This window comes from Python bivittatus, unplaced genomic scaffold (genome assembly GCF_059951505.1).
Source record: "Python bivittatus isolate LINGU-HERP-01145 unplaced genomic scaffold, Pbiv_v1 ctg000080_np1212, whole genome shotgun sequence".
Classification (NCBI taxonomy): domain Eukaryota; kingdom Metazoa; phylum Chordata; class Lepidosauria; order Squamata; family Pythonidae; genus Python; species Python bivittatus.
The window spans coordinates 50,639,557-50,663,655 of record NW_028277035.1 but is presented as its reverse complement, the minus strand read 5'-3'; the positions used below and the strand labels follow the sequence as shown (position 1 = coordinate 50,663,655).

The 24,099-nt window shown below is 41.7% G+C and overlaps 1 protein-coding gene across 2 annotated transcripts in view; it reads right to left on the bottom strand.

Moving 5' to 3' along the window:
- The window catches only part of TWF2 (twinfilin actin binding protein 2), a 65,519-nt gene extending 45,575 nt beyond the window's left edge, over positions 1-19,944 (bottom strand). Inside the window, exons 1-2 of one of the 2 annotated variants that reach the window (XM_088134045.1) lie at positions 19,633-19,944; positions 1,839-1,916 (exon numbers count right to left, since the gene is read on the bottom strand). In XM_088134045.1, the coding sequence (XP_087990171.1) occupies positions 1,839-1,916; positions 19,633-19,879 (325 nt within the window). In that variant the 5' untranslated portion in view covers positions 19,880-19,944. Of the gene's footprint in view, positions 1-1,838; positions 1,917-19,182; positions 19,211-19,632 lie in introns of those variants that run through there. The other variant, XM_088134046.1, reaches the window with a different exon arrangement.
- Positions 19,945-24,099: the final 4,155 nt, after the last annotated feature.

Below are 24,099 nucleotides of genomic sequence, written 5' to 3'. Positions count from 1 at the left end.
GGAAATAACCTGAAAATATGTAAGGATTTTTCTCCCAATAAACTGCCAAGTGATATGGAAATGTAAAAGAATTTAATTTAAATTTAAAAGTGGGAAAAACACGGATCCAGTGTGTGTGTCTGTGTGAGTGTATGTGTATATAGAAAGAGACAACCTAACTCAAAAGGATCAATATATAGTAGTGAAATTTACATAGGAAGTATAATGAAATAGAGTGACATAATAAGCAGGATGTTCAGACAATTTAGATAATAAGAGTTCTAGTACACACAGATCTAGACTTCTATTTGAAAAATATTAGGGTAGGCTATAGTCATGAACAAACTTTATCTTCCTGACTCACTCTCTGTCTACTGCAACAGAATGAGTAAATCAGGGAGAGAGTGGAGAGATGAACATCGGAAAGTTGATATGGGAATGGCATTCCATCAGGATGTAACTGATCTCCAGTAAACAAGAATATAAACAATTTATTTGGAAAAACAAAAGTCTAGTTTTCATGGAGGAGAAAAGTGTATGTTTGGATTGTGCCACTACAAATTGGGAGGGGCTATTACATGAATGGAGGCTCCTTCAGGTACAACATTTCTCCTAAATATAAAATGAGCAAGTCCCTAAGAGTTCTAGCTTACTCTTCTTCCTTACATGATTCCATTTGGTTTCCTGACCCGATATTAAAGAGCCAATATTCAAAGCATAACAGCTATTCCTTGGTAATCATTTTCAGACACATCGGTGCCTTTTCTACATTATATGGGTGCTCTTTGTTCAGTGCGGCTTTTATGGTTTTATTCCTTTTTATAGATCATGCTGCAGCAGCTCAGATCTTTGGATGGGCCATTTTCTCACCATTTTATCCTTGAGGCCATAAAAGGAGATACAGGTGACCCCAAAAGATCACCAGAGTAGGCAGGGCCTAGTTCTGGCGTTATGGGGAACTGAAGTGAGTTTAAGGAGTGAAATGCGTGTCATCACCTTTGCAGAATTATGATCTCAATATGGAAAAAAGCCTAATGATTAGGAATTTGGAGATTTTAAAGTGTGAAATGAATGCCTTACCGCCAGTAAGGCTTCAGGTAGCAATTCTGCCCCTTAAAACTTAGCATCTTTCCACCCAAACTTCAACCCCCAAATGTTGGTTCTGCCCACTCCTCTAAAGGAGTTGAGGGCTGAAAGTAACCCACAGGCTTCTGTTAAAAGTAGTTAATAGGAAAAAATCTAAACAAACAAAAACAAACAAAATCATTCCCCAAACCTGAAAATTCCTTTATCTGCTCATCTGGATTAAACATACTGAACTCACAGGATCTACTCTTGGACAATATTACAACTAAGGCAATGCCAGACACACCAGTGCTGGTGTTCTTATTGAACTTTGCACCAAAAGACATACACTTTGAAGGTAATTTAAAAACTGACATCTGGTACAGAATTGCTTACTGGAAAGCCACTATATTAGAAGACAAATCTTCATGCCTTGGCCAGACAACAGCCCCTTTATTCCAATTACTGGGATCCTGTTTATTTTTCTCAGGATGCTCATGGGAATAATTACTGAAAACATGAAGAGGTACACAGTGTGCCCCAATGAGAATCATTTGGAAAGAAGCCAGAGGGAGGAACAACTAATAAAACAATTTGCTTCTTTAAATGTACAGCTGTGTTGATTCCACACGAAGTCACCCTTGTTGATCCTGAGTAGTTACATTACAGCAACTTCCAGCAGAATTGCTCACTAATAGATTGAATACAGAACACCCACCATCCTACCCCTCAAAAATTGATGCCGGGAAGCTCTAAACAAACTGGCTGAAAATGCCAAGTAAACCAAAACTTACCATCCTCAATTACGATTTTGATGAGACGGATCGAACCATTCCGAGCCTTCGCAAAAAAATCCTTTAATTCCGTAGTAGCTGAAAGAATCAGAAACATGTTGATCAGAATCTGAAACCCAAATGTTATTCCACTCTCTGACACAATAAAGGAAGGGGCAAAAAAGAAAAAAAGGGAGAGAAACACAAAAGTAAAAGACTAGTATAATGGAAAAAACAGCCAGATTTCCCTAGTTCTGATCAACGCTGTCTGGGGAAGGATGCATTTCACTTTCACAGAGGTTCCAGAGTTAAATACCAGCTGGAAGCACATGTGATCTGGAGAACTTGACACTTGGCTGGAGCAAACATAATATCCCAAATTTAGCAGTCAGTTTGGCTTGCAAAAGCATGGTGGGCTCAAGTGACAGCTTATTCAATATACAGTGTGTCCTGCTGTACAGACCAGGCAGGCTGAGAGGACGGCTGGAAAAGGGGGTGAAGATAGGCAGAAGACTCTGATTTTACCCCCGTGACAAATATATATTTGCTTTATGTGTCTTATGCAGAAGTCTGTGACATCCCCCCACCCCAACCTGGGTAGGCTGCAGAGGAGAGATATTTACATAGGAATCAGAACGGGAGCTGCTCTGGCATTTGTCCTCTGCCTTTCTGATGCTGACCCTTTAAGAATAGTTTGCTATGAGCCTGAAGGTATGGTAGCAGGTAGGATTTCTGTTGCTGCCAAATTAAAACAACAACAAAAAAGCACTCACACCCACAAAACCCACAACCCCATCAACTGTGTGGTTACTGAAGACAGCAGATAGCATTACTTTTCACACAAAAATGGTTTTGTTTTGGTTGAAGACGATGTAATTCCCTCTAATGTTCTTAATACATTTCACCAAAGAAGGGCATGTATGGATGTGTTAAGATATGACATACATTGTTCTCATTTCACTGTGAAAGCAAATGCTATAATAGGTAAATTACAGGGTCACCAATATCATTAATTTCATTGAGTTATTAGAATGAATGCAGTAATAAATACACTGATCTGATTCTTGGATCTGCTTCAGTTTTACTTCTGAACTGGGGATAAGCCAGTGTGTACCAAATATGTATCTTTAACAATGGTTTCCAGATCAAACTTGAGTTTCACCTATTTTCCCTTGCCTATCTAATTTGCAGCTTACACTTATCAACTGCAGCACCCATCAGAATTGCATCTTAACCATCTTAATCTGCTTTGCAAATCCTAGTTGTGGTAAGCAGGATTTCTTGAGATTGAGTCATGATTTCGTAATATCATGCTTTGATCTTCTGGAAAATATTGGTTCCCTGAGTTCTGTAGATCTTCCAAATGTTGACACAATTCATTTTGTTGGCCCCACTCCAACAAACCCCACAATATCCTCACTGGTCCAGGTCTTCCCTTCAGGTCACCAGCCACCACAATCAAACCAAAACATTCCATCCAAGTCCTAGGTTCTACAGAGGGAAGAAGCAGCTACCAAGATAGCTGCTGAAACTTGTGGCTGGCCAGTTGGCAGCCACAGGACACAGACCAGTTCTCCTACAGCACCACCACCCACTCCTGCTTCTACTGCCACCATCCACCCAGGCATCCAAGCCAGGACTCCTACTTTCAGGGCCATAGTCACATCCACCTCTGCACAGACAGATAGCCCAGCCAACTGCTGCCCTAGTCCCAGGGTGGGCCATGAAATGAAGGATGGAAAACAGGCTGCAGTCCACTTGACTTCCACCTTGTCATACCACTGCACCTTCAGGGGCCAAACACTGCCAGTCAGCTGCACCAAAAACAGCTGATCTGTGGCCCTGCCAGGTTCCACCACCAGCCCACACCATTCCATGCCTCCTGATGCCAAGATGCCACCTTCTGCAGACGGCTTGCCAATCCACCATCTGGATAGGTCCAGGCAGGGCTCCACTGTTCCTCTGCTGCTGCCACTACCACTTCTCACAATTATTTGATGGGATTTTAATATTTTATTATTTTTCAACATTGGCTGGCAAATAATTTTGATTTCGCGGATCCCTGAGAAATACTGCCCTAGATGGTGGGATATATCAATAGAATATACAAAAGCCACAATGCTTACTTGGTTATGTGCAGGCATCTCAGAATCAGTCATTTGATGGCCTTGGAGACATCATCTGCATTCATGTATTGCTGGGGAGGAGGATGTCTTTAAGCATCTGTGTTGGCTCACCTGTCAAACTACTACTAGCATAATTCTTCTTCCCAAGATCCTAAACACTACTTGCAGAAAATCATTATTTAAAGCATCTCCTCTATAGCCAAACACTGGAAAGACGATCTCACACTATAACTGGAGGAGCTAAATAATAAACTTCCCATAGATACATTTCAGAGATGTGTAAAATTCATGGTCATTTCTAAGAAAAAACACGGTTTAGTATACAAAATTTAACTATAATTATTTGAATCTATAAGCTTTCCAAAATGAACCTGTTGTCAGTCTACCTGTTATAATCTAGAGCCTTTAATCAGCATTAATAACAGAGAACCTTTGGAGGAAAGGCCTAAGGCACAATGCCATTTGCAAAGTGGAAAATGAATGCCCCAACAACACCCGGTTTATCTGCTTTAGAAAAGGAAGCCACTACAATGTCACTTATTGGCAAACAGCCACTCTGAAGGGCTGCTGGGGCAATCACTAAGCACATCTCAGAATCAATCAGCACCAAAGCAGTATCTGTTCTACTACATTCCCTATTCACATCAAAGAGGACATCAAATATATCTGCTATGGCATAAATGTGCTATAAGGAAAATTATTTCATATCAAGACTCATCTTCACAATCCCTCCATATAAGCAGGAATGTGCAAACACAGCCATCCAAAGATGCCTGTCATCATGCTTTAGTCTGTTTGGCTTTTGGCGGGCACACAAACACACATATCTGTATTGTAAAAACAGGGTGAGAAATGAGTTGGAACCACAAAACAGGGAGGAAAAGGCTGGAGAGACCTCAGAGCCATCACATTCACCTATCTTCATGAAGCCCTAAATGTATCTCGGGTATTTCCTCTTTGAATTTACCAGTAGCTTTTCAAGCTACAACCCATCAATGATGAGGTATGCTATTAAATAAATAAATAAATAAATAAATAAATAAACAAACACATTTGTATTGTTAATGAAAGCCAACATTCTCAAACCTCTGGATTGGTGCATTTCTGCATAGATCCTATGGGAAGACTTAGCTCTCTGGAGAAGGCTCTAATGCTGGGAAAGGTGGAAGGAAAAAGGTGGAAGGAAAGAGGATGACCAGCAGCAAGGTGGATGGACTAAAGTTACAGTGGTGATGGGTGCATCGCTGGAAGTCCTGAAAGACCAGGTTAGGGACAGATTGTAATAGAGAAAATCCATCTATGTGGTTGCTAGAAGTAAAAAATGACTTGATAGCACACAATCAATCAATCATATAGGAAATTCGGGGCAAAGGAGGAATGTCAAAAGACAGCTGTAAAAAAATTGACTCATCAGGAACAAAAGTGTTGATCTTATGGCCAACCACAGGTTTAGTAGAACATTTTCTCCCCACTCCAAGCCCTCATCTGTGCTGTGCTCCACCCCTCCCGCTATGCCCTCTGTCTCTGCATGGAGGTCAAGGGAGATGAAGAGTGTTAGTAGTGTTAGTTTTTCCACACGGTTTGTTGCCTTCGTCTTCTAGCCCCTCTTTGTCTAAAGGCCTAGGGAGATTTTATTTATTACTTCTTAACACAACTTCAAAATACAATCAAAGACATCAAGGCAATAAAAACATATAAATAAGATAGCCACCCTCCTTCCACTGGGCCACTAGGATAAGGGTAATTAGGAACATGACCTCATTGCTTCTTGTCTCAAATGAGAGAGACATGGACTTCTTCCTCTGAGGCCACCTGTGCATGCCAGGAGGCTTTGGGGGAGATAGAGGGTTGAAGGCAAGTATTAAGCAGCAGCTGCATGATACATTAAACCTCTTCTTGGTAAATACCTGTCAAATATCAACTATATAAGTTAAACTGATGGCTTGTTCAGGCTAGAATCCTTCCAGCAAAACAACTCAAATAAGGACAGAGCGCATATTCCAACCTCTTCCAGTCACTTCCAGCCTCCTGCAATTACTGAAGCTACCTAAACTCTGTTTTCTTCATTTCAAAATTCTGTATACAAAGACCTTAGATCCTTTAACTCTTTCTGCTGACGCTGTACAAACAGCAGTGACAGAATGACTGTGTTGGCCCACATTCTTCTTCCAAAATGAGGAAGAAAATTGTGCGCCTCTGTGTAAAGGCTATGAGCTTCATTCCATTCTAGTGCTCAAAACAAACCTCTGGCTCAGAAATTTTTCGTTATGAGCGAGTGACTGGGTAACGTGCTAAGTGGAACCACTGTTTGCTTGATTAATAAACCACAAATGTTGGGTTCACAAAGCAGGCTAAGCCAAAACCAAGCTTAGTATAAAGGCAGGAAATCTCTGGCACTCCAGATGTTAAACTACATCCCCCAGTATCCCTCACCACAGGCCATGCTTCCTAGGAATGCTGGGATTTATAGTTCAGCAATGTCTGGATTCCCATAGATACTCTTGCCCTTGCTTTAGCTCAATGAGCATATGTGTCTTTAGTGAATTCTGGTGTTTTACTAAACTTTTCCAGCCATGATATTTCTCTTAGTCATACAGTGCAGCATGGAACTAGCAGTTCCTCAGAGATCAGGAAACCAATTTATCTGCAGAGCTGCAAGCTACAGCTTCTTCCTTCCTCTCTAAAAGCAGCAACAGTGTCCTCAAGTATTACAAGGCTGTTTTTGCATCTTAATCAAATGAGGTTCCTTGGAAACATTAAAGGTTCGTTTTTCCTATATTATTCCATCATGTTTTAAAAGATACTTTGAAGAAATATCCATTTCTACTGTAATTTATACATTGGACAAGCTTTCCTGGCACTAATACAAATGCATATGAAACTATTATTTTCTGGCATTATGTCAAACATAGCATTTCCTCTCTGAAATGAGAAAGAGACAGAAAGGTTCTTGGGAGTTCTCGCTTCTTTGCTTTGTAAAAGTCAAGGAAACCAGTATTATTATTTATATTTTTATACTACCACACTCCACGAAACTCATGGTAGTTTACAGCTAAACCCAATAATTATCAAAACAATACTTTAGCCACTGCATAATGCATATAACATAGCAAATGCATTAATAATAAAAAATCATTAAAATCTAAACTCAGGTTCCAAATATCATCATCATTGTCTTCATTATCTGATTTTAATCCCTGGACCTGTCTGAACTGCCCCATTTTAACAACCTTCCTAAAAATCAGGAGTGAAGGCATTATTCAAGTCTCCATGGAAGGCTATTCCAAAGGGTTGGTGTCACAATGAAAAATCAATTTTTTCTCACTCTTCCCTGAATCTCCCAAAGGGGAGGAACCTTCGACATTCCTACCCAGGACTTACATACTGGACAGGCACACTCATTTCGAAGCAGATAGTCCTGCAGTTGTGAACAAGAAAGCTGAATGCATGAATAAATGAATGGAATGAAAAGTGAATGCATGAATGGAAAAAGACAAGAAACAACCATCATAATTTGTTATTAGTATAAAGTTACACCCTTGGGGTTTTTTTTTGTTTTTCTGTTTAATAAAGTAGAAGTTACTGTCTCTCGCCGCTGTGAAAATATAGATGAAAGCAGGATGAAATCTTTGATGGCAGACAGACTTCAGTAGTATATCTACGTGGAGAGGCCTAAAAAGTTCCTTGCCTATACAAGAAAAGAATAGTAAGTGAAAGACAGAAATCTTCAAGCAAAATGGCTTTGCTTAGTATCTTTGCAGAAATTCAGAAGGTACCAACAAAAATCTGCCTCATCGCTAAGGAGATGAGGTAAATGATTTAAGGATTTGGATTAATGTCCACTATTTGTATAAAGGCTCTATTTAACTGCAAAACACTAGATCTCAATTGTTAGAACAAACACTTTACTTAAAGCTTATTAGGAAAAATTTTGAATGTCAAAATGGGAATTTTAAATTGGACTTTAACTGGATTTTAAATAAGAAATTAAAATATGTTTCACCCTCCCCAGTAAAATACTCTGCCTTTAACTAAGTGTATTTACTTATGCATCTCAGCTTGCTACAGTTTGAACTGAAAATGAAAATATCTCCATACTCATAGTTTACTTGCCCTAGCTCAGTGTTTCTCAACCTTGCTGGCTGGGGAATTCTGGGAGTTGAAGTCCACACAGCTTAAAGCAGCCAAGGTTGAGAAACGCTGCCCTAGCTTCTTCAAAACCTGCTCCAGCTATATTGATTCATTAATCACAAGTGTAAGCACATATTCTTTTCACAGATATCTATAACTGGGAGCAGAGTAGGCCTAATTTTTCACTGAGCATCTATTGCTGTGTCCACCTGGGTCCCAGCAGTAACCAACCACTTCTGATTCAATAATATATGAACCCTGAAATGGATGCCTTCCTAATTCAAGTCACTCTGTCCTCCTGATAGGACACTTGAGCCTCTGTCTATCAATCTTTAATCTACTGGATGTAATGACTGTGTTAAAAAGGCTTCAAATAGCTGCTTTCATTTCCTATTCATAGTGTATTTCATGTTATTACCTCAAGGTCCTATTTGTGATGGGTTTCCAAAACACTGCATTTCTAGTTCCCCATGACAGCTTTGCTTCATGTACTCATTTTGAACTTACTTCAAAGTGGCTCTTCTGGTCTCCAGATTTCCTCCAATTGTCACTTCTTTTATATGCCTCTTTACTATCAGCAGGACTGCCCAAAGACTACCATGGAAGTGGCAGAACATATGTACCTTTCCTTCGTAAAGTAAAATATGAGTGCCTATAAAATCCATGCGCTTTCACAACAAGGCATATCTAAAGACTGGACCACATATTATACTCACCATGCTCCATGCAGATTTGAGCAGAATTGAATACTTGGAACAGAACAATATTGTGAGAACTTTCTATTGTTACAACCAGCTTGCATAAAGCATAGCTAATAACAGTGTCAATAATTTTCACCAAGTATCTGATAGCTGTCAGGTATCAATCTCCATGTTATAAAAGCTTAATATAGAAATCAACTGGTTGTACAAGGCAGTATTTGCCTGATGGTGCTTTGTGTTTGTTATACTTAAAGGCAAAGTTAGTCACCATCCTTACTGTAATGGTCACAAGGGGTAAGATTACTGTCAATATCTGATTGAGACAGACAATTAGCTTGAATATTTACTTGCTCCTGAAGCTCTTATTCTTCTAAAGAATTACTGTATAAGCCCCAAGTGCAGGCTTATAAAACAAGGAAGTATAGATGAACTTAAATCCAAAGGAATAACTGAGGAAGTTTTGAGTCACAGTCCTGGTCAGTGGGTTACTTATCTCTTACAGAACATTATGTCCTAGTTTCACTTTTATATATATATATCTCTTTTGGAGAGGAAGGGTAATATCTCAGATCCATCTAATTTAGTCATAATGATGCTTCCAAATACCTTACATTTCAGTGTTAATGTATCATTGAAAAGGTAAATATTTCAAGATTAGTTTATCACTGCTAACAGAGAAATTAGGAAGAGGAAGGAAGAGAATCTAACCATAAAAGGTGCCCCTATTCCCAAACCCCGGAGGTGGTCGAGAAGGATACTATGGTCGATGGTAGTGAAAGCTGCTGAAAGATCAAGCAGTGCAAGAATGGGCGCACCGCCCCCATTCCAGCTCTGTCAGAGGTCATCAACAAGCACGACCAAGACTGTCTCTGTACTGAATACCAGCCTGAAACCCAGTTGAAACAGGTCTACATAATCTGCTTCCTCCAGGGTTCACATTAGCTGCAGTCCAACCACCTTCTCAACAACCTTTAAACAAATTATTGGAATTGTCTGTATAATTAACTTATTTGGTTATTTACTATGGAGAAAGGTGCAAGTGATCAGCTTTCATAGTTTATCACTTTTTTCCCCTTGGTTACAAATTGGACAGAACTCTCCACCAAGGAAAAGTAACTTTTAACAATGATTTACTGTTAGATTCTTTAAAATTGTCTTCCCCAATGTGGTATTCCCTAGATATATTGAGCTACAGCTCCCACAGTTCCAAACTATCATGGCCAATGAGAGTTACAGTCAACAACTGAGGAAGATTGGTTTAAAAGACTGGTTTAAAACCACCCAGAGTTACTGGGAGTCGAACAGTATATAAATTTAATAATTATTATTAATATTATTAAAATACATTATTAGTCGTCTTTTTTAAAAGCTCAAATATTCCCTGAGTGCACCTAAATCTGGCACCAGTATATGTATGCAGAAATAGTTAATGGCACAGTCTTCATGGGATTGTTGTTGTTTAGTCGTTAAGTCGTGTCCGACTCTTCGTGACCCCATGAACCATATTGCGCCAGGCCTTCCTGTCCTTCACTGCCTCCCTGAGTTTGCTCAGTTTCATGCTCATTGCTTCAGTGATGCTATCTAACCATCTCATCCTCTGCCGTCCTCTTCTCCTTTTGCCTTCAATCTTTCCCAGCATCAGGGTCTTCTCCAAAGAGATCTCTCTTCGCATTAGGTGGCCAAAATATCTGAGCTTGAGCTCCATTATCGATCCTTCCAATGAGCAATCAGGTTTGATTTCCTTTAAGATTGACTGGTTTGACCTCCTAGCAGTCCAGGGGACTCTCAAGAGTCTTCTCCAGCACCACAGTTCAAAGGCATCAATTCTTCGGCGCTCGGCCTTTTTTATGGTCCAGCTCTCACAGCCATACATTACTACTGGAAAAACCATAGCTTCGTCTATGCGGATCTTTGTCGGCAAGGTAACATCTCTGCTTTTTAATATGCTATCTAGGCTTGCCATAGCTTTCCTCCCAAGGAGCAAGCGTCTTTTAATTTCATGGCTGCAGTCTCCGTCTGCGGTGATCTTGGAGCCCAAATAAATGAAGTCTGTTACTGCTTCCATTTCTACCCCTTCTATTTGCCAGGAATTGATGGGTCCAGATGCCATGATCTTAGTTTTTTTAATGTTGAGTTTCAAGCCAGCTTTTGCACTCTCCTCTTTCACCCTCATCAAGAGGCTCTTTAGTTCTTCTTCACTTTCCTTCATGGGATATGCTACTTCAAAAAACAGGAAGACAACTGCTTGTCTAAAAAGGTTTCTCTGCACATAGAAAGCTAATACTGTTAAAGATAACCAGCAGTGAAGCTAATAACACAAAGGCAAGAGTCACTGGAGAAGACCTGATGCTTGTAAAAATGGGAGGCAACCAAAAAAGATGCCAGTAAAAGGAAAGATGGCTAGATATAATTACTGATGAAACAAGCATAAGTTTATAAGAACTCAAAGAAGCAGTTGCTGTCAAGAAAAAAGACTTAAGTCCAGCATTCCTAACTGCCCTGATAATACTAAAAAATGTACATGGAAGAAGTACCAAACATGTGAACTCCATCATGCAGAATATAGGGCTTGGGGCATTTAGTTGGTTTCCAAATAATATGTGACTCGCTACAGCACCATATACCCTCCTGTGCATATTTAAAATGGATGCTAGGCAGAAGAAGTCTAATTTTGTCTTCTCTCTCGTGCTATTTTATGAACCTCTGCATGATGGATCATCAGTCATCATCACTTCCCATCTTCAGTCCCAAGTTCTACAGCCTGGACTATCAGCCTAAAGTAAGCCTGAGAAAAGGCAAAGTTATTAAAAGGTATTTTGATGTGTTACCATGGATGCCATTCAACCTGTTTGATTGCTTTAGCTCAATCGGTATGGCAAACAGCTTTAAAAGCAAGCTTCTTTAAAACTTCACACAGTGCTGGGCTCAGATGATTCACCACTTCAAATATGCAAATGTACAGATCCCAGAAAACTAATTTCTGAGCACTTCACTCCTACAAAAAAAGTTAAAAAAAAAATGAACAAATCAGTATCCTTTACTTCTGTTTTCCTTCACACTTGTTTGCATAATAATATTTGAACAGGATTTGACTCATGGCTTTTATCCAAAAGACTTCACTAGGGCAATTTGCCAGTATAAGCACAACTATCAGAAAGGGTATGAGCAGCAGAAACACTTTTGCCTGGGACCAAAACAAGTTACTTCCTATACTGAAACAGCAGCTTATTATGTCAGGTTAACACATTTGGATAAGAAAGGTATTCACACAAATGTGTTGGTTCACCTGTAGTTCTGCCCAGATTAGAACTATGTGCACAAGCAGCAACTTGAATTGGGCTGTTCAAATTCAACAACAACTACAATTGTTCAAATTCATTTTTTTTTCTCATTAATCTACACTCAGTACCCTATAATGACAAAGTGAAAACAGAATTTTAGAAATGTTTGCAAATGTATGAAAAAGGAAAAACTGAACTATCACATTGGCATAAGTATTCAGACCCTTTGCAACAACACTTGAAATTTAGCTCAGGTGCCTCCCATTTCTCTTGATCATTGCTGAACTGTTTCTACACCTTGATTGGAGTCCACCTGTGGTAAATTAAATTGATTGGACATGATTTGGAAAGGCACACACCTCTCTATGGAAGATCTCACAGCTGACAATGCATACTGTATCAGAGCAAAAGCCATGAGGTCAAAGGAACTGCCTGCAGAGCTCAGAGACAGGATTATTGCAAGGCACAGATCTGGGGAAGTCTACAGAAAAATTTCTGCTGAACTGAAGGTTCCCAAGGGCACAGTGGCCTCCATAATTCTCAAACGGAAGAAGTTTAGCACAACCAGGACCCTTCCAAGAGCTGGTCACCCAGCCAAACTGAGCAATCGGGGGAGAAGAGCCATAGTAAGAGAGGTGACCAAGAACCTGATGGTCACTCTAACTGAGCTCCAGAGATCCTGGGTGGAGATGGGACAAAGTTCCAGAAGGACAACCATCACTGCAGCCCTCCACCAATCTGGGCTTTATGGCAGAGTATCTAGACGGAAGCCTCTCCTCAATGCAAAACACATGAAAGCCCGCTTGGAGTTTGCAAAAAGCACCTAAAGGACTCTCAGACTGTGAGGAACAAGATTCTCTGGTCTGATGAAACCAAGATTGAACTGTGTGGCCTAAACGTTATATCTGGAGGAAACCAGGCACTGCTCATCACCTACCCAATACCATCCCAACAGTGAAGCATGCTGGTGGCAGCATCATGCTGTGGGGTGTTTTTCAGCAGCAGGGACTGGGAGACTGGTCAGGGTTGAAGGAAAGCTGAATGGAGCAAAGGACAAAGATATCCTCAATGAAAACCTGTTCCACAGCGCTCAGGACCTCAGACTGGGCCGAAGATTCACCTTCCAACATGGCAATGATCCTAAGCACACAGCCAAGACAACACAGGAATGGCTTAGGGACAACTCTGTGAACATCCTAGAGTGGCCCAGCCAGAGCCCTCACTTGAACCCTATTGAACATCTCTGGAGAGACCTGGAAATGGCTGTCCACCGACAGTCCCCATCAAACCTGATTGCAAATCCTCTCAAGCTCAAAGAAGAATGGCAGAAAATCCCCCAATCCAGGTGTGCAAAGCTTGCCGTGTCATTCCGAAAAAGACTTGAGGCTGTAATTGCTGCCAAAGGTGCTTCAACAAAGTACTGAGTAAAGGGTCTGAATACTTAAGTACATGTTATATTTCAGTTTTTTCTTTTTAATAAATTTACAGAAATTTCTAAAATTCTGTTTTCACTTTGTCATTATGAGGTACTGAGTGTAGATTAATGAGGAAAAAAATGAATTTGAATTATTGTAGTATCAGGCTGCGACATAACAAAATTGAAAAAAGTGAAGGGGGTCTGAATACTTTCCGAATGCACTATAGGTGGACTAATATGCACAGTGTATTTAAAAAATATTTAGAAGATGGAACAATTACTGCATGTGTGTCCATCCTTTCATTTTACATTTATTTGTAGAAGTTTACAAATTGGGACCACTATTTATCCAACACCACAATTCTGATGGATTACCATTGCAAAATTGCAGAATTTGGGGGGAATTAAAAGGTGGGATGACCTGGTATAAATGTGTAACTAATCACAACAAATATACTCTAAATCATGGTTCTCAACATGGGCCATATGCCCCCGCCCCAAGGTGGCCATGTCATATTTCTAGGGGAGCACCAAAACGTAACTGCCAGGCATATGATCAATTTGTCATGATTGTCACATATAAACCTCTATGCCAATTTCAGCAGCATAAATATTGAAAATTACTAGAGTTTATTGTAAATATCTTAACCATGATTATGAGGGGGGTCACAAAGATAAATGAGGCTCAGAAGGGGGCCATGAGCAAAAAAGAAGGCTGAGAATCCCTGCTCTAAATGACCGTGCCATAAAACAACTGTCTCAGAGCCAAAGAGAGGAGAGGCAAATACTAGATTTATTCCAAGACAGTGACCATAAACTAAAAGAAAAGAGTACAGTAGAAAGCTACTACATTTTGCACATATGCAAGTGGAAAACTCCCTCCTGACACTTAATCTTAACAGAGGCACATTTGACCACAAAAATGAAGGACTGATGAAAAAGAGGGTAAAAGGAGATTTCCTTCAAGAAATAGAAAGCTTTTCCTCATGAGAACAAAGAGAAGTAGTGTAAGGTGATAGCGTGTGTGTGTGTGTGTGTGTGTGTGTGTGTACCTTCGAGTCATTGTTGACTCCTGGCGACTGCCAGAACAAGTCCCTGCAATTTTCTTGGCAAGATTTCAGAAGTGGTTTGCCCTTGCCTCCTTCCCAGGGCTGAGTGTGTGTGACTGGTCCAAGGTCACCCAGCTGGCTTTGTGCCTAAGGCAGGACTAGAACTTAGTCTGTTTCCAGCCTGGTGCCTTAACCATTACACCAAACTGGCTCTCAAGGTGATAATAAGGAATTAAAAAAAAAAAAATCAAGAGTACATGACAAAAGGCACTAAGGGAAACAGTAAGAACTTATTTCAATTTTAGGGGGAAATCAGCCAGGAAAGCAGCTAGATCTTTTGATTGCTTGATTACATGACATCAAGTTGGTATTGAGTCTTAGTGATCCCACAGATTTTTCTCCATGACTATCTGTCCCTAATTTAGTCCTTCAGGTCTTCCAACAGTGTGTGCATCATCACTGTAACTAAGTCCATCTACCTTGCTGGTGGTCATCCTCTTCTTCTCTTTCCTTCCACCTTTCCCAGCATTAGAGCTCTTTTCAGAGAGTTGGGTTTTTGCATAATGTGCCCAAAGTAGGATAATTTGAGCCTGGCCATTTGTGCCTCGAGTGAGAACTCTGGGTTGATTTGTTCAATGAACCATTAGTTTGTTGTCCATAGTATTCTCAGGAATCTTCTCTAACACCAAATTTCAAAAGGATTAATACTCTGTCTATCCTGTTTCTTCAAAGTCTAACCCTGACTTCCATAGAGTATCCCAGGGAATACTTTTGCTTGTACTATTTTGATCTTTATAGGTATAAACACATCATGGCATCTGAATATCTTTTTCAAGGCCTTCATGGCTACTCTACCAAGTGCCAGTCTGCAGCATTATTTCTTGACTACTTGTTCCTTTACTGTGGATGACTGATCCTAAAAGGAAGAAGCTATCCACCACTTCAATACCTGCACTGTCAATACTAAGGCTGGTTGTAGTACCTGTTGTCATTGTCTTCTTTATATTTACTTTTAGTCCCATTTTTTAATGTGCTCCTTGACTTTCATTACTAGAGCGTGCAGATCCTTTGCATTTTCAGCTGTTAGTATAGTGGCCTTAGCATAGCACATGTTATTGATGTTTCTTCCTCCAATTTTAAAACCATGCTCATCTTCTTTCAATCCAGCTGTCTTTAATATATACTCAGCATATATAGTAGATTGAATGAATAAGGGGAGAGGTAGCAAGTGAGTCTTACTCCTTTGCCAACCGGGAGCCAGTCTGTTTTGCCATGTTCTGTCTGTACTTCCTGACCTGTATTAGGTTTCACATGAGGACAATGAGATGCTCTGGGATTCCCATTTTTCCAAGCACATTCCACAGCTTGATGCAACTGACATAACTGAGTCTTTCTATAATAAGGAAACACATGCTGACTTTTTGGGTATTTTTTTGGCTTTTCACAAAACGGCTGCCAGGCATAGCTTCTCAAACACTACCCAGAATGCTCTCCACCACCCCATTTTATCTGTGTCTTTTGGGGGACAGAGGGGCTTTCTAGACAAAGCACCAGGTTGCACCTAATCACCATTTTTACTTTCTAAGAATACACACACACACACACACACACATATATATGTGTGTGTGTGTGTGTGTCTTACATGAAGTCTTAAATAATTATTATAAACAAAAGTGGCTCTGTGCAGCATGCCAGCTTCTCACTTATTTATTAAGCAAATCCAATGGAAAAAGAAAACCAGGACTGGTGCAGCAGGTAGCTGGGGTCATGCCAATGTGCCTTGTCTGTGAACTACTGGTGCCCATGCATTTCACAGAATCAACTCTCTAAACCTATTCAGGCTCGTGCCACATAGAGTTATGTTCAGGTTTCAGCATACATGACAGCTACGCACAACAGAAAGGCCTGTCATAATCTACTGTGATCTGTGAAGTCAAAATAGTTGCCAATAATAATTTTCGGCATGCAATTCATGGTGATGAACATTACTTCTAAAGCCCTAAATAGATTAGGACCTAGATATTGTGGAGACCTCCTGTTCTACATGGAATCTGCCCATCCAGTGAGCTCTGTGAGGGTGGGCATGTTACAGGTCCCACTTCCCAGGGAAATAAGGGGCTGGGAAATAAGTCTTCTCCATTATGGTCCCCTCCTCTGATACAGCTTATTCCAGAAGGCTGTTTGATGCTTCTGACAAAGGAGGGGACTTGTAATTAGCTGCTCCCAGGGTTGAAAGGTCGCACCAGATGGACAGAAGGTCCATATGTATAATTTGACATTTTGCTATTTTTGTGTTATGTTATTGATTGCAGCATGTTGTTATTGCTTACAATTTTCAAGTTTTCATCCTAATTATTAAAACTAGAAACTGTGAGCCGATTAGAGGACTGAAATGGCATAAAAATAAATAATTAATGAATGGAAGATCAGGGATGAGCAAGCCCAGCACAAGTAACACAGCTGAAAATAAAGTCCACAGGACAAAAACTACATATTAACATACCATAGTTCTTCTCAACACACACACACACACACACACACTTCCATTGTAAGGCAATACAGTACTGTTAAATCGTCTGCAAAAACACTATCTGCATAATCTTCAATATTAATTCACATTAGAATATTGTTACTGATAATCAAACATAACCACTTAGTAATCACAATGAACTGGGACAATGAACAGTCCTGGACTAGAAATAGGGATGTGGGTCCAAATTCCTATCCCAATTCAGCCACAAAACTTACCAGGTGAGTACAGACCAGCTACCAAACCTACCCCATTGGGTTGATGTGTGGATAACATAATGGGAGACCAAAAATATGAATATATGAGGTCCTCAGAAGAAAGTTGGGGTAAAAGCATTATTTAAATATGTTCCATTGTGATGGAAGCAGCTACGTGTACTTTTACCTGCTATTTATGAATAGGTCTTAAATTGGTACTACTGTAATCTTGGTTGCCAAATCTATCTTAACTGAAAGGGAGTTGCTTAAAATAGCTGAACTTTATGAAATCTAAGCAGCCTAAAAAATTGCACATATAAGCATAATTGTTGCTAATGAAGCTTAAAAAGCTATCAGTATCCATGAGATTGTTCCTTCAGAGAAAATGCAGGTGTGCTATTTATCCAGGCGTTCAGTCACTCCAGCATCTAACTTAGTTCAAATATATAGCACAGAAATATTGCTACTTTTACAAGTCCTGAGCACCAACACTCACTGGGACCCCAGCCAGATTTTAGACCCATAATTTTGCAATCACAAAACAGTGCTGAAAATTACTGTAAAGATCTGAACCACACAAGAAATTGGATTCATGAGATTAAAAAGTGGGATATATTATGCTAGACTGAGCCAGTTCAGTACAGTGGTTAAGGCAACAGGCTAGAACCCAGGAGACGACGAGTTCTAGTCCTGCCTGATGCACGAAACCAACTGGGTGACCTTGGGCCAGCCACTCTCTCTCAACCCATGGAAAAAGGCAATGATAAACCACTTCCGAAATCTTGTTAAGAAAACTGCAGAGACTTGTTCCTTGTCCAGGCAGTCACCAGGAGTCAACACTGACTTGAAGGCACCAAAAAAAAAAAAGGTAGATGTCTCTTTGGAGGCTTTCACTGGTTGCTGTCGAGACATTTTCCTGGATTCCAAACACAGTTCTTGCAACTCAGTTTCATCCTGTTACATCAAATTGCACCTTCACTGCTCTACAATCAGTCTCTCACTCTTTGGGGTTATCACAGCTTATGCAGATTTCACTGTGGAATGCAATGCACTTAAAATTAGTAGCATGCAACACCTCCAGCTACTGAAAAAGTGCCGTCTAAGAGGTTGAATTAGCTATTAATACTAGCATTAGACTAGGCCTCATATGTATTTCTGTAGCCTGACATTGTCTCTGAAAATTCATGGTGAATTGATAAACCAAGATAAAGACATACAGGACTTTTTGGAGGGGGTGCAGGTCGGGCCAATTATAGTCACCACTATTTGATTTGTACAGCTGATATATTTTAACCCATTCTGTATAATGTACTGAAGTGATACAATCCTATTTGACAGCTTTCCAAGTCAAATGTTTAATCATGGTTACTTCTTGTAGCACAGTAATCCTATGGTGCATTTCAGCAAAATCCAAGCATGCAGAAAGACAATGATAGGATTTAGTCTTTGGATGCTAAAGATGCAAGGAAGCGGAGACGTACTGTAAAACCAAAGAGATGCCTCCATGCAGTGGGGGAAATGGCTCCGGCAATTATGATTCACACTGCAGAGCCAAACATGTAAAGCAATTACACAGCAGCGACGGAAAAGGCTGCCACATCTCAGATCCATTGCAGAGCCGAGAAACCGAGGAGTACCCACCATATCCCATCAGGCAACTGTGCCCAGAGACATGAAATGAAAGCAACTGTTTTTACAAGAAGGAACCTTCTGTACAGATCCGAGATGTACAAGTAAAAGAGAAAATAAAAATGAAAACATTACCGAGCACCAGTAATTTACAAGAGCAATCCAGAGTAGACATCGCAGCCGGCAAGAATCACCGTGCTCAGTGCTTGCGAGAACGTCCGGATGAGCGAGGGCTAAGCAGATGATGCCTTTTTTACCTCCAAATGAACTGTGCAGACAAGCTCCTGAGTTAACCGATACTTACCGGTGACTACCATACAAGAAACATGGGGCTCAGTGGGGCATCCTCGGCCATCACGGCCACGCACACAGCGCCGAGCGAGATTTCCAAGAATTACTTTTCATTGCAAAGAAGCTCCCCTCGGGACGCGAGAGGTGCCCCCTTGCTTCAAAAGCCTCCCATCTCCACCGCGCGGGCAGATGGGTCGAAGCGCGGCGCGGGAAAGACCAAGGGACTCAGCCGGGAGGAAGAGCGTCGGGGCGCCCGAGGCCGAGCAGCGCAGCGGCGCCGCTTCTCTCCGGCCCCGGACAGGGCAGAAGAATGGAGGCTTGCGCGAGAGCACAGCCGCCAGGGCAAAGCGGGGAACGGGCATGAATGGGCGGCAGCGGCTTGGCTTGGCCGGGCCGCTCGCTACAGGCTCCGGGGCGGCACGAGCGGGGTGACAGCAGCCCCCGGGGCTCCCCGCTTTCCTACCGTGGATGCCGGTCTGGTGAGTCATGGCTCCGCAGCTGCTCCGCTTCACCAGAATCCAGCTCAGCCCGTCTCTGCCTCTCGCGCAGGAAGCGGGTTGGTCGCAGCACCGCCTGCTTCCGGGTTCCTGCTGGCTGGGGCTGGCGGGGCTCGGGCGGGAGCCGCCCGCGGGGAAGGCCGAGCGTGTCGCCGAGCCAGCGGCGCGGCGCGGCGGGACGAGGGGCGGCGCTGGAGCAGGGCCTCCATTCATTGCGGTCGCCCCCGACCTGGAGCAAGAGCTCCGCCGCGTGGGAGCCGGCGAGGGAGACGCGCTTCAGCGCGGGGCGTAGTCCCTGCCAACGCATCTCAGGTTTCTGGTCCTTGTGGAAGAGGAAGAGGGACGTCCGCGCAACGAGTCAGGTCGCTGGAAGTGATGCGGCGTGGAGCGGCTTGGCCCTTCTGACCCTCAGAGGAACAGTTCGCTGGAAGGGATATGGAGTTAATATAAACAGAACAGAAGGAAGAGGGGCCGCTTGGAAAAGCCGGCGGGGGGGGGGGGCGGAGACTCAGCTGTTGGCGGTCCAGCATTTCAAAGTGGGCTCCTGTTAGTGCTGCCCTGTGCTGAGAATTTCATAGCATTAAATACACACACACAGGTGTATTTTGTTTGATGAAGAGAGCCAGTTTGGTGTAGTGGTGAAGGCATCAGGCTAGAAACCGAGAGGCCATGAGTTCTAGTCTCACCTTGGACATGAAGCCAGCTGGGTGACCTTGGTCACCCTCTCTCAGCCCTAGGAAACAGGCAGTGGCTAACCACTTCCGAAATCTTGCCAAAAGAACAGCAGGGCCTTGTCCAGGCAGCCACCAGGAGGTAACACTCACTGGAAGGCATCCACACGCACACTTGATGAGAAAGCCCTGCCTGGCTTTCTAAATAGTCAAACATTTCAGTGAAATTCTCAGGCGTGGCTGTGGAGTTCCAGACTTACTTTAGAGGCGAAAAAATGTGGCTGTGATTGCACTATATGCTGAACAACAAAGTAGCCAACCACATCTTAGTGTAGTTGGTTGTGGGAATCAAGTCTCTGAGGTTAGTTTATGGAATACTGTTTCCTTTGAACCAAGACAAGGAGTTAATTGAAGAAATGGTGGCTAAATTAACTATGGACTGTTGTGCAAACACAGCCTGTTTGTGAGGTTTTGCCTTTCACTGAACAATTGATTTAACTGTACGGCCGCCTTGGGTTCCCCACTCCCTATAGATCTCAAGGAAAATGTCATGAAATGTTCACCGGGAGCTTTTTCAGATCTAGAAGCAGGGAGAGCCTGGGATGCTGCAAAAGGATGGGGAGGGATGTAGTAGAAAGCACCCTCTTTGCAGAATACAACAGCCTAAAGGCATAACCCAAAGGCGTTGAGAAACAGCCTGAGAATAAGGTAGAAAAGCAGAAGCCTGTTTTTCAGATTTAACAATTTGGAGGAAATTGGAACTTGAGCTTGGGATATGTTCTTCAGTTAAAAGATCAGTAGGACATGTGTTTTAAAAACAGCTGCTTTGCCTGTGGTACTACCGTATTGCCCTGCAATACATACATGTGGGCGGTGGGACATAAAGCACAGTCTAAGGTACACTACCTGTTTTGGAGAATGAGAAATCTACTATAGCAGTACGTGCTGGCAGAGATGGGTGCAGTGGAGGCTACCACCAGCTCTTCCTATAGTCTCTGTATTCCCCCCAAACTTCTTCTCCCCCAACTGTTCCCCATCTTCCAAAGACTCTGTCCCAATGCCTGCTTCTCACTGGCTTAGTTGTCTTTCTCTTGGTCGCTTTCTTCCAGAGCATCACTAACAGTGATGACTAGCAAGGCAGCTAGTGCAGGCCACCTTCTCAGGTAAACCTCACAGGATTAATTGCAGCTGTGTTGCAAAGGCCAAGCTCCAAGGAGAGTAACAAGCAACAGGGAAGCTTGCAAAGACAGAATGATAGTTGTCGTATCTGTCCCGTTCTTTCGTTTTCAGACTCTCTGTTGGAGTCGTCATAAACAGTGGTAATGTACACTCACAATTTATCTGGGCCAGGTAGTTTTTGGAAGGAAGATATCTAAGACAGTGAGTTAAGTAAAAGTTTATTTAAGTAATGTTCTTCAGGGAGGCACTTACAAACACTCACTCTGCTATCCCTATTTTCTCTCCCCTGCTCCCCCAAATGTGGCACGTTATTGGAATGGGTACAACTGTAATAAAGAGTGGTTAGCCTTGCTTCAGGTATGTGTGTGTGTTTGCAATTTGGGAGTTTATTGTATTCTGCTCTACTTTTATGGGTAATTCAAAAAGTAATATACACTATAAAGGTTCCAATAGCAGAGAATATATGTAGCTCAAGGTTGAACTGTGAAGTTCTTAGTGCTCTCAGAGCTTGGTTGTTTGATTGCAGACATTTCATTACCCGACTAGGTAACATCATCAGTGCTAGTGAGTGTGGGGTTTGTTCCCTGTTTATATACAGTAGTTTGCCCTGCCAGTGTTGGTGGGGGTGTAGTTTTCTCCTTGGTAGTTCCTTGATTAGGGTATTGTCTGCTTGATTATTTGTCTGGTGTTAATCCTTGTTTATCTGGGTGTAGGTTGCTGGAGAGGATATGTTCTGGTCTTTTTGTTTCCTTCTTAGTTTTCTTATTGTCTCTTTTGAATGGTGTGTAAATGTGGTTTATCTCTATGTGTCTATTGATGGCTGATGTGCCTGAATACCAAGCTTCCAGGAATTCCCTAACATTTTTGGATTTAGCTTGGTCTAGGATGCTCACAGTTTTCCAGTTGAAACTATGGTTGAGTCTGTCCATGTGTTGTGAGAATAAGGAGTTTTCATCATGTCTTCTGACTGCTAGTTGGTTTTTATGGATGCGCTCTGCTAGTCTTCTGCCTGTCTGTCCTACACAGTGGCTGTTATAGTCCTTACACTGTATGTTGTAGATTACTCCTGTTTTTTCTTCTTGGGCTACTGGGTCTTTTGGTTTGCTTCAGATGTTTTGGAGGGCTTTAGTTGGTTTGCGTGCTATGGTGATCCCATGTGGTTGTAATAGTCTGTTGGTTGTTTCCGAGATGTTTCTGATGTATGGCAGTGTTATCCTTTTCATAGCTTGAGTTGGTTGTGCTATAGTGGGTTGAGGGTCAGGCACTTTTTGATGAAGTTGCGTGGGTATTCATTTTGTTAAAAGATGTTATACAATATAGGAGATCTTTTCTTTTTTCTGGTGTTTTGGGTTGCTGCAGTGCATTTGTGCTTGTCTGAATCATGTTCTTACACAGTTCCCACATGTTCTTGTGGGAGGTTGGGTTGTTACTTTGGTAATGGAGTGCTTGGTTAGTGTGGGTTGTTTTTCAATAGACTGGCATTTCTAATTTGCCTTCATTTCCTCTACTGAGGATATCCAGGAAGGGTAGTGTGTTGTTGCTTTCTTCTTCCCTTGTGAATTTTATTCCTTTGAAGATGTTGGTTGTTTCATGTGTCTTCTCTAGTTGTTCCTTTTTTTTATTATGATGAAGGTGTCGTCTACATTCCAGATCCGTATTTTTGGTTGTATGTGTAGGAGTGCTATAGTTCCTAAATGCAGCAGAAGTGTAGTCCCTCTGCTAATTCTTTCTGTGTTCATTGCCTCTAATGGGCAAGAGATGTATAGATGCAGAAAGCCAGTGCATGCAAAGCTGAATAAAAAAAAGTGGTCCATCTTACAAAGAGGTTTCACTGAGAGTGCAGTGGTTTTTCCATGGGAATCATTCAGATGTCAATTTCTTCTATGTGAAGTAGTCTCTTTTGGGAAGAATCTAGGTGGTTTTTTTTTTTTGTAACATAATTGGATTGCTTCTTCAGGCTATGAAGATGTGTTCTTCTGTTTCTTTAATTAGGAAATTTTGCATAAGTTGACTGCACATTCAGTGTTTAGATGTTACTAAACAGATTAACAGATATATAAGACAGTTATTTTTCTGTTCTTCAGTCTCTGAAGCTCTAGCTCAGTATCTTGCTGACAGAGTCGTATTTTCATTCTATCATGAACACCGATGTAGCCTGGTTCTCAATATAATATGGTTTAGTTGAGTTTCATAGAAGCAGAGTTTGAAAATGACTATAGCAGTCATCTTGTCCAACCCTCTGCTCATTGTAAGATCCACTAGATCAGCAGTTTTCAAACATTTTGGTCTCAGGACCCCTTTACATTCTTAAAAATGATTGAGGACCCAAAAGAACTTTAACGTATGTGAGGTCGGTCGGTCGGTCTGTCTGTCTGTCTGTCTATCTATGCTTTTGAGTCAATGTTGACTCCTGGCAACTGCCTGGACAAGTCCCTGCACTTTTTTGGCAAGGTTTTTCAGAAGTGGTTTGCCATTGCCTCCTTCCGAGGGCTGAGGGAGAGTGACTGGCCCAGGGTCACCCAGTTGGCTTCATACCTAAGCCAGGAATACAACTCCCAGGTTCTAGCCTGATGTCTTTAACCA